General features: G+C 41.8%; 1 protein-coding gene across 1 annotated transcript; it reads left to right on the top strand.

Moving 5' to 3' along the window:
* The first annotated feature begins 881 nt into the window (after nucleotides 1-881).
* Nucleotides 882-8,240, top strand: SH2D1B (SH2 domain containing 1B). The gene is made up of 4 exons (XM_009557151.2): nucleotides 882-1,015; nucleotides 4,433-4,496; nucleotides 5,601-5,769; nucleotides 8,154-8,240. Exons 1-4 carry the CDS (start codon nucleotides 882-884, stop codon nucleotides 8,189-8,191), a joined length of 405 nt encoding a protein of 134 aa, XP_009555446.2. The 3' UTR covers nucleotides 8,192-8,240.
* Nucleotides 8,241-11,482: the final 3,242 nt, after the last annotated feature.

Below are 11,482 nucleotides of genomic sequence, written 5' to 3' on the forward strand. Positions count from 1 at the left end.
AAATTGCAGGGCATCATTGTAGTGTGAGGGACTCACTGGCATGGCTTGGCAACAGGGAAACCATGGCCTATCACAAGGTTCTACATATGGCAGTATCCTGTCCTTGTTTAATTGATCATAGCTTCCCAGGGGTTGGGAAAGGCACTGCCTGATCCCCTTTTCCTTCCTGCCATATTTCCTAAATCATAGCAGAGACCAGCAGGTCTTCTTGATAAAACAGCTATATTTTAAAAATTCGTGGGGGAGAGTGGGGAAGAAAGCTCTGTTTGGAAAAATCTTACTGTCAAATATTGCTGACCAACTTTCAGTGAAAAGAAAAAGAAGAAGAAAAAAAACAATAAAAGAAAAAAAAAAGAAAGAGAGAAAAAAAAATAAGAAAAAAAAAAAGAAACCACTATAGAAAAAAAACCCCAAACCCAAAAAACTGTGTTAGAAGGCAAGTCTGGCAAGGAAAGGAATCCAACTAAGCAGGATTTTATGAGCAAGAAACCTATTTGCAGAGCCTTGAGCAACTTTAAACATAAAAGTTAACTTGAAAATGTAACTGTACTTGGGTATCAACTTAGCTATTGCTCAGCTTAGAAGTGTGATACACAACTCAAATGTCTGCTGACACAATGTGACAAAATACTCTTCCTTTTAGAGGTGGACTGTGACCAGTGTAGACAAACCACTTCCCATTTCCCGTCTTCACTGTACTCATGAGCTGGTAGCCGACCTCACCACCACGATAACAGCACAGATGAAATGGTGCATACTTGGCACCTCCAGCTTCAGTTCTCTGCGACAACTGCATTTGGAATAAGTCTGATTTTAATGCCAGGCTTCTGAGATTTTCTGGAATTGGTTTGAAAGGCAAGAGACCTTGTTTTCTTTTATCCATGGAGCTTCCGTTTTCTCATGGAAAGATAACAAAAAGAACCTGTGAAGAAATGCTGAGCAAGAACAGAATGAATGGTAGCTATTTAATACGAGAGAGTGAAAGCGTGGAAGGAGCCTTGTGTCTCTGTGTTTTGTAAGTACAGTAATACTAAATTTTTTATGAGTTTTCAAATAGATCTAAAGAAAATCGTTCATCTTCTCTAATATTAATAGTTCTTCCCTAATATTAACAGACTCCAAGGGGATGTGTATATGTATTCAAGTAATGATGGTTGCCTTAGGCTTCCGTCACAGTGAGTGATGAGACAGTGCATTTGCAAAAGACATTTTATACAACAGAGAATAGATTAACTGTAATCTGCTGATGCTGGTCTCTCTCTGCAGACAATAAGGGGAGCCTAGAAAAAATAGCTTAGCCTGCAAAAAAACACGGCAAGTACCTTCCTCAAAGCTATTGCCTCTGTAAAGAAGGGTAAATAGCAGGTTAGCACTGTTGAGACACGGAAAAGTCTCATGGTAGATTACAAAACAGTTCACTCTTCATAGGCTTTCTATATGATTTAAGAACATAACCTGAGACAGAAAGCTATAATGTCCTGTTCAAATTCATATGACAGGTCCATGAACAAAACAAGCATAGAAAATTGCTACTTCTAGTCCTTCCTTAATTACTACAATTAAACTTTTATTATTTTATTTTCCTGTAGGGAATAGCACTTTTCTTTCCCTTTAAAGAAGCCTGTTTTACACTTACTTTTCAGATATAAATGATCTGTGTGTTCAAAGTTTATGCATTAGTAACTCTGACTCTTTTCTTTGTTTGTCCCCATGTGGTTTTACACTATCCATGAATATACGTTTTTGAGTGTGACATGAAAAATTTTTAATGGTATACCTAATTAATTAAAAAATATCAGAAAATATTTTTATCAATAATCCAAACTGCATTTCTTTTGAAACAATTCAAAGGAGAAGGGAGGAATAGGGAGAGGAAAATGGAGTACTAAAGGACTGGTGGGTAGAAAAAAGGAGGTCCATGAAATGATAGAGTAAGAAGAAGAGAAATGGTGAGTGGGGGACAAACAGAGCCCTCAGAGAAGGAGCTGTGGGAACCTGCCTTCAGTATGGTGTGAAAGAAGACAATGTAGTGGGTGCGGGAAGGGCAGGGCACATGGGAAGGAAAGGGCATGCATACCCCGTCACAAGGGATAAAGGGGAATCCTGGCACAGAGGAAGAATAACAATACTAATTCCTGACATGGGAAGATGGCTGTTGAGCAGTAGAGGTAGATGAGCAAGTGAAGGGCTGCTTAAGCATGTGCACTGAGTTTGAACTACCGATGCAAGAGAGGGCAGGTCTACAGAGTACATTGCGGGCAGATGCAAACTGACATAAAGGTTAAGCTTGGTGCCGCACCAACACACTTGCTTTCTCTTTGTTTTTTGGGGTTTTTTTTTTTGTTAAAGAGCAAAGAGATCTATCTTGTGATAGTTTGTAGACATGCTTTTGTCTGTCAACAGTGAACTGGGCAGGCATATGAAAAACCGTGACTTTCAGATAGCCTCCAGGTTTTTAGCACTAAAAATTTTGGTATCTAGTGTATTTGAGTTTAACTCATGCATTTACAAATGTAGCAGCAAAACTACTGAGGTGGCAGCAATGGCATAACAGATCCTGTGTTGGAAAAGTGAAAGCAAGGGTTGTCTTCAGACAGCAAATGGGATAGTGTATTGGTTCAGAATTGCCTCTGAAGCCAGACTGCCTGTCAGTGGTTGGCTAGGTAAAGGAAATCTGTCCTAAAATGAGAAATTCTCAGTGCTGTTTTAAGACAACTTTTGGATTAGAAATGCATCTTAAAGCATTCCTCAGCACCTAACAAGTTTGATGCACAAACTGGCGCACCCTTCTCAATTTAGCTGATCCATGGGCAAAGATACTGATCCATTTGCTAGAGAAAACAACTTTTTTTCATTCTCTGCTGATTGGGGCACGGCGGGAGAGCACTCTTGTAGAGGATCTGAGAGTCAGAATGATGGTACCAGTTCAAAACCATCTCTCCTCTGATCAGGCATGGTGCACAGCTCTGCTGATACATCTGTCTCCACAGCATACTGCCCCTTCCATCCAAAGTAAGTTCCCTAAGCTAAGTTTTCAGCCTCAGGTTCTCCCTCTTATGACAACTCAATTCATGTAGCTACAGCTTAAATCCTTCTGATGAACAAGCGTTCCAGTTAAAAGACTTTTGTTTTCAAACACTTCTCCCCACCTCTGTCCCCCATTATTTGTGGTTGGAAACCCCTCATTAGAATACTTTCAAGATATGAAGCATTCTTTCATTTCACAAGCTCTAGGCTCCCTTCTGTTTTGCTTTTCTATCTCTATCTCATTCAGTTTTACTGCATAACCTCTCATGCTTTTAACACTACCTGTAGTCTGCAAGCACTTCCAGGCTCACTATTAAAAATATGGTTTCTTTTTCTTCCATCACAGTGTCTGTTTTCATCAGTGGGGGTCAGAGGCTCAGCCCATTGTTAAGTCCATAATACCACACATGCTCTTGAGTGTATCCCCATTATCGTATACATCTCTATCTTTACTCCAGTGAAATCAAGCATATTCTAGGCTGAATATTCCCACCAGGAAAGCAGACTACATAAAAAACATTCTGTGCCTTCACACTCCTGTGTATGCCATGGCAACCTCCTTACCTTTCCTCTTCTTCGGAGGAATGCCAGTAGATCTCATGTGAAAGGTGAACTGCAAGTTTTCTACAGAATCATTCCTTGTCAATACTTAGATTAACGCGGTTTTCTTTGTCTCTTACATTCATCCCAACTTCTACCAATATGTTAGAAGACATTTGCAAAGACAGTCAGAGCATAACTCCATGCCAATGTGCTTGTTTCCATGTAGCATTGCAGTCTTGTCTCATATCCCATGTGAATCTCTCATCTTTGTTCTCAACTACAGATCAGTCCTTCGCAAGGTGACTGCTTCTCTTGTGGATGTGGCAATCAGTTGGAAGCCAGCCCATTTTCCCCTCAAGTATGACTTGAGGGAAAGATGGGGAACTCACTTCTGTATTTGTAGCTATTTATGTCTTCCTTATAGCTCCATTTTTTAATGAGACATACATGTTAGCACTATCTTTTTGTTGTGAAAAGATTGTCTGATCATTAGTCCAACCCAGTGTAAAGTCTGAGAGTTGACCAGGCCACAGGTCCCCTTCTCCTCACTGCTGATGGAGACACTGCAGTTCTCAATGACACATATACCAGCCCTTAGTCCGCAGTTTATTCCCATGTTGACACATGCAAAATGTGGATTCTAGTGCCAGCCCTTCCCGGATATATAAACTTGAAGCATTCTCATTGCTTTGACATACCAGACCTATTTTATTGGAGCTGTAGTAGTACAAAACTCAACACAAGCAATGCAGTGAAGAAGACAGAAGAAAGCTCAGGCAGTTAGCTGATGTGCGTGCTTTATCAAGATCTATAGCCTGACAGTTGATGGAAGGCATAATGTATACAGCAATGTTTTTCACAGCTTTGAAGAACTTGTCTACACTTACCGTATCTTCAGGGAACACCAAGGATATTTTAGAATACAGGTAAGTACCTCATTTCATCTGTGAAGATCACACTGAAGACCACAGCCCTAACTAAAAAAAAAATGATTACACATTATCTTAGAAAATATTTCCAACTCTGGTTTCTTCTCTACTCAGTTCTTGACTTTTAATGTTACACTTACTATTGCATATGAGTAGAGTAGGAAAAAGAGACAACCTCAAGGTTGTGCAAGCACTGTTCAGCAACAGTCAAAACACAGGTGTGTTATCAACACAGTTTTGGTCACAAATTCAAAATAAAGCACTATAGGGGCTACTGCTACAAAGAAAGTTATCTCTATCCCAGCCAGGCCCAGCACACAAAGCAGGTGGCATCCAGTCCATGCAGGGCTGAGGGAAGATAAATGATGTAGAAAAGCAGAGAAAATAAATGGGTTTTTTGCTAGACAGTGAATGAAGCAAAACCAAAGCCCCATTAATTTTTAATGTCTAGTAGTAGGAGTGGGACCCTCGCTGTGATTAGAGATGATTAATGTGCTTACAGTCTGTCTGTCCAGAAGTCACCAGCATTGCAAGGTCTCAGTACAGGTCACTGTAGCGCTGTGCTGCAGAAGCAGTTCAATCCAGCTCACACATTAAAAAGCAGTTTGTGAGAATGCTGTTCCACCGCTTAGGAGTGCCATCGTCTGTATTTGGCCTCAGGAGTCTCCAATGAAAGTTACAAATCTCAAGATAAATCAGAAAACCCTGCCTAAAAGGAAAAGCTGGCACTGGGGGCTTTCACATTGAGCCTCAGACACCTTTGCTGCAGGTGTCCTTTGCTTGACAATACTGATACTTCATAAAATGATTGGCTTCACCTTGTCAGACAGTAATTTAAATCCAACATTTGAGGTCAGAACTAAATATATTGTCCCTAAACTTGTGTCCTTTTTTCAAAAAAAAAAAAGGTGGTGAGGGAGGTTACACTTAGTGCCTTAACCATGCCACCAAAAAGATGTCCGCAGTGTTACAATATTCTGTGACCAAATCTGTTTACAAAACAGCTCCTTCGTAAACAAGAAACTAGGTATCCTTCTGTTCACTTAGGCAACTCTATGCGAAAGGCAATTGCTCAAAAACATTGCTTTCCTTTCCTTGCAGACTTCTGAAGGTGTTCCACAGAAGATCTTCAGAACATTAAAGGACCTGATATACAACTATGAAAAGCCAAATCAAGGACTAATAACAAACCTTCGCTATCCAGTAAAGAAACCAAAGGCCTCGCAAAGCAGCCAAAGGTTCAAGTCAGGAAAGGATGGTATTTATGATGGTGAGAAATTCAGCCCTATCTTTGTGCGGTTTTTAACACAGTGGCACTGATAAGCTTGTGGCATAGAGCTGCTACATGTTCTCTGAGACCAGCTTGTATGGACCAGAATTCAACATCCTGCCTTCTCTCTTAGGTTCACTGGTAAATGGTTATTTGCAGCTCACAGGTTATAAAACCTCATCCATTACAAATTAACAAGTTAACACCAAAAGAGGTTCAGAAGGCAAAGCCTAATATTTCCCACAGCTCACTCCTTCACAGGTTTTGATGCTTCTAGGTTAGGGAAGGCTGAGGACCACTTTAACCCAAAGTAGTTCTGCCAAGCTGCAAGGCTGCTATACTTCAATGGGAGTTGAGGCTATCCTTTACCTCCACTGTCCAGGCTGAAAGCTATTTTTATACCTAAATATGACTAATTTTTTTAGCTAGTCCATTGAAAATAAGACGTATACAGCCTTGTGCTCAGGGTCACAGCTTTGCAAACAGAGTTAGTCTCTGGCTGACTTTCTGCTAATTTCTGTTCAGCGGTCCTAGGTATAATATAAGGATACATCATTCCTACCTGACATAAATATTATGCAAATTGATACAATAAAGATGGAAATTTTCACAAATCGGTAGACTATAGTACTGTACCTATGTCCTTAGTTCAGGGAAGATGAATAAGAGACAATATTGGCAACTTGCCAGCATCCCTCACACACTTTTAAAAGCCATTTTTCATATTACAGTTGTACAATGATTAGCTGCAGTATCCATCAGCTCATAGGTTCTAAAATAACCTTGAAACTCTTCCTGGTCCTCTGAATAGAAGACTAAGGGTAACAAGCAAGGAAAAGCCTTTCATTAAGTACAGTTACCGTAAATGAAAGAAATCTTGGAGTATCCAGTCTTCTGTATGATTTATATGAGGTCATTCGGGCCAGCCCTCGTATTGCAGTTATACCTCCCGTCCGTAAAAGAGACGCTGGGTTTTTTGAACGCAACAACAGTGCAACAGCTCTGGCACTCCCTGTTTCAAGCAGACAGGACAGGAAGGGGTGAATTCTCCCCATCAGTTCATGTGCTAAATTGCATTTTTAAGGGCCAATTCAGCAACAACCTTTCTGAGACGAAACATTAACAGAGAGACATTTCCAGTGTCTGGAAATGACATTTCCAGTATTACATTATCACTTGTATCACTAATGCAGATAGGTCATGTTTGCTCTAAGAATGCTTTTTTTTTTTTTTGTGGTATCTTTTCATTACTGCCCCAGGGAGATGGAAAATGCTACAGTATCAGGTATATAATTTTAGGAAAAATCAGGTGTAGTGCATATTTTATTATCTGGTTCTGCAACATAATCTTGTCTAGAAGATGCACAACGTCCTGATCTGGACTCACCATGAGGAAAATAAACCCTTTCATTTCACTGTCAAAATGTTGGTGGTTGTCATAAAAATGAAGGCTTTTAGAAATAATGAAATCAGTTTGGAATTGTTGCCATTCAATTTTAACTTAAATTTCACTTACACAGCAGTACAAACTTACGCCTCAGACTGCATTGTTCCGTGCCCACAAAGGGAGTTTAGGGTAATGTCAGGATGCATAGTTCTCTGAAATGCAGACATCACTTAAAAGACCACAGGGCTTCCTACAGCAACCACTGTATTTTTATGGTCTGGTCCCTTGTATTGCACCAGCAGCTGACTTTGTGGCACATGCAGGACTAAGTGCTCCAATGCAACCAGAGGAATGCCTCTCGGGACTGGGGTCACAATACTGGTTGCTGGACAGTTCTGAACATCTTTTTGTAGCCCAGGAGCAGTTTATCTGAGGGCTGCTGCTTTAATAGACAGTAGATTTCCACAGTGGAGATGGAGTTCTAAGCATTCAGTTTCTGTCTTTCTCCTATCTTCTCAAAAAACACAGTAAATCTCACAACGTCTAAGAGAGAAAGGTTTTGTTCAGGCTCTCCTTCTTTAGCTGGGAGGAGAGAATTTCCATTGCACATTTATTTAGAGAAGAAAGGGTATGTTACGCTATAGTCACGGCTATCTCAGCTTTAGATCTGATTTACTAAGTATAGATGATTTCTGATATTGGACCGTTCCTCACGAAGAAGGGGTCTCATACGGATGCAACTGTTTAATAACCGAGTTTGCTGGCCCATAAAAGACAGTGCAGGCTTTGCCTTCATACAGGCCCCTGGGGGTCTCAATCCTTAGGACACAGGGCCTAAATGCTGTCCCTGTAATAGCAGAGAAAATACCCAGAAACCAAACTGAGTTATTGATACCTGCCCAGCAATATGGGCGCAGGCCATCTTGCTTACCATGGGATTTCAGAGGAACCATTTTTAATGACAATATTATTATTGTTTTCATTGATTTCTTTACAGAAATTGATGACAGCGATTACGTTGATGTCTTACCATGATCTGCACCTTAACCATCTGGGAAGCTGCCACTTCAGGCTGTATCACAGCTAAATGGATCAGCGGGAGAGAACTGCCAGCTTGGCATTCTTTTCTGCGGATATGTACCTCTGGAATGAGTCTCCTCCTTTCACAGACTGTCAGAGCAGCTGTATTTTCCCCCAGTAGATCAAGTACAGCTAATATATATTTTTGTTCAGCAATAAAAGAATTAATTTTCATGATAGATACATGCATAAATATTCATGCATATGGAGGGAGTGTAATCTGTCTGCATGTACCTGTATTTCATTTCTTTAGTCAGCAAACCATCCAAGATGCCTACTGCTGAAATGAAAAGCTTGTGCCACCTGCAGCAGGAGGACTACCTGGTGGTAGGAGGGCTACCAGGATTGCTGTGCATCCTTACAGTGGTGGAAATCTGGTAGATGAGAGGCCAAGAGCTGGCAGTCACTCTGGCTAACATGCTGACCTGCAAGCAGCATGCTTTGGATTCAGATTTACAACACTGCTATGGCTGCAGCCCCCGATGCTGCATCTAGATTTGAGGGTGCACCCATGCCCACGTTCCTATGACTTCTAAGGCCTTCCCTCTGAGGGAGCCAGGTGAAGCAGAGAGGCATGCACTGAACTGAGGATTTCAGAGAGGCAGCCAGGACCTAGAATGAAGAGAAACTCATTCCAATATCCAGCTGTGCTTTACAGGACTATATGCTATTAACAGAAGGATAAAAGGTCAATAGACACATTCCCACACTTCTCTGCAGGCCTCATGCATTGGAAGAAAATCTTCGCCTGAGTTTCCAAAAAGCATGATCAAAAGCCTCCCAGAGCAGCAACTACATTCCAGCATCATGAAGAGCAGTATGTGCGTGTGCATTTCTGTGTGTGGATTGACAGTGAGGGTACCAGAACGCTTGAAAAGTCTACAAAGTGAATGCCTAACTGCGTTCAGGATGCCCCAATGGGAAGGGGCTCCCTCATGCATATGAAGAGAGCATTACTTCTGTCCTACTATCCTGTGCATCCCAGCCTCTCTGCTGTGAAACGTTAGTGACAGCCAGAGGCCCAGACAGCAGATCCCTGCAGCAGCAGAAAGGTTGTGAGGAGAGAGGGAGCGGGCAGGGAAGCATGGAGGAAGGAGAGAGTGGGGTGTCAGGGAAGCAGCAGTGGGTGCAAGGCGGGGGGGGGGGTGTTGGTATGCGTATCAGTGTGCGTGTCTCTGTGCATATGTCTCTGGGTGTCTGTGAGTGTCTGCGTCTCTGTCCTTGTCTCTGTCTGTCTGCCTGCCTGTCCCCTCCCTGGCTGGTAAAGGGTCTGGTAGCGGAGAGACCAACACACTGTTCCCAAAGGCGCCCAGTACGATCCTGCCCTGCAGACAGCCCAGTTAAGTGGCGCCTGTGTTACTTTCTGTTCTCGTTCAGCATCGCCTTAACCCCACCAGGGCTCGCACTGCACCAGCAGCATGGGCTTCACGTGTAGACATCCTGATCCAGGAGGCTTTTTTTTCTCCATTCTTGGTCCTTCCTCCCCTTTCCATAGCAGTGGCCAGGGAGCCCGTGGCTATAGGAGTGCCTGGCTGGTGGCCAGACTCAGCTCCACATTAAATTAATGGATCGGAAAGGAAGACTAATGTGGAAAAGAAAGGCAGCAGCCAAGCAAAGCAGGGCTCTGGGTGCAGGCAGAAACCTGCAGCACAGGTTTGGAATAAAATTAAAATTCCTTACTATCAAATGTCTTTATTAAGAAGCAGGCATTCCTTTACTGACAGCGCTGGATGCATGAGAGATTATTCCGAGCCATTTGTGCATACTGAACCCCTCAGACAGTTTCTTTTTTTATTGCAAGAAAACATGTCTACCCATTAGAATTCCCAGAATAAACGTATGTATTAATTACGTTTCCCAGAAGTAATTATATTTCTCCTTGTACATGCACAGTTATTTGAGGTGGTGGTCTTTGAGGGTCTCATATGTCTTCAGCAGCCTTTGATGGCCATCCTCCAACTTAGCCTTCCTTTGAGATCTCCACATACAGCCTGCAAACCAGGTCATTTCGGCCTCTAACTACTGCTGTTGACAAACCCAACCAGCTTCTGCTGACTCCATGTCTCACAAGAACTGTTCCATTTCAAACTTGCTTTGTTTCAAGACTTTTACTGAAGCTATCTGGTGCCATGTAAATTAATCAATAATGAGAGCTTACATCTTGCTACCATCCTGCAAGGTGGCACAAATTTAAAGCAAGCTTAAAGCAAATATAATCAAGTCATACACCACCTCCTTTCCTAAGGCTGCCTTCCAGACGCAGTGGGCTGGAAGACTCAGAATGCCCCAAACACATGAAAAGCCTCGTTCCCTAACTTTCTGCATAGCCACGGCTGCCTATGAGCTCTGAAGTCGGAGGCAACCACTCAAGTGGCTGCATATCCAGCATTTCCTCACTTCTCCTTCAGGGAGCAGAGGAGTAGCAGCACCTCCTCCCACTAATACAACAAATAGTTACTATTACAAAAATTGGAATATTTTTTATTTAAGCTAGAGTTAAGTTTCATCTAAGTAATTGTTGGGTTTTTTTTAAAGTTAGACAGCATGTCCCTCTGATAGCACGCTTTCGTTCAAGCAGTATTTTCCCAGACACTGTTCATTCTTTGGATATGATAAAGTCTCCTGTGAAGTATGATCTGTGCTGAACAGATGTCTCTTCTTATGTTATCACCTCTGTTTGCAGTCTTAATATACCTAATACGATGTCAGACACACAGGGAATCATTTCACCTAATGTGTGTGTCCATTGAGGCCGTTTATAGGACTTCTATACTGGTTAAATATACATATTCCTATAGATTCTGGGAAACACTGGTTACGTATTCAGGGAAATACTGGTTAAACATACATAGAACTAACTATCATATCTTATCACCAACTCTCCTATGCACATCACAGTTCCTTTGTGTCTTCTGAACCTCTGGTGCTCCTTATCTGATCTTCTTCCTCACTGTCCCCTCTTGTTGAGCTCAGGTCTGTCCTTTGTTCCTGCTGCGGGACTGTCCTTGTTTTAACTAGTAAACAAGCTAAACTCCTGTTACAATCACATTCTTTCTTACTGCAAGCTGTCCAAGATTTGATTCTTATTATTCTTATTATTGCTTAAGCAAATTCATTCTCTTATTTATTCCTTCCTTCAAAGGTGAGACAGAATGTCCTTCTGATAGCATGTTTTCTTTCAAGTAGTGTTTTTCCAGACACTGATCCTTCTTTGGAGATGATAACCTTGTGTTTAGTATGGTCTGT

This window comes from Cuculus canorus, chromosome 1 (assembly GCF_017976375.1).
Source record: "Cuculus canorus isolate bCucCan1 chromosome 1, bCucCan1.pri, whole genome shotgun sequence".
Taxonomy (NCBI): Eukaryota; Metazoa; Chordata; class Aves; order Cuculiformes; family Cuculidae; genus Cuculus; species Cuculus canorus.

What these genes read in the sequence shown, in the direction of transcription:
- SH2D1B (XM_009557151.2), top strand. Translation starts at nt 882, where the DNA reads ATGGAGCTTCCGTTTTCTCATGGAAAGATAACAAAAAGAACCTGTGAA. An exon ending in GCCTTGTGTCTCTGTGTTTT is followed by an intron (nt 1,016 to 4,432) that starts GTAAGTACAGTA and finishes TGTTTTTCACAG; the next exon opens with CTTTGAAGAACTTGTCTACA. An exon ending in AAGGATATTTTAGAATACAG is followed by an intron (nt 4,497 to 5,600) that starts GTAAGTACCTCA and finishes CTTTCCTTGCAG; the next exon opens with ACTTCTGAAGGTGTTCCACA.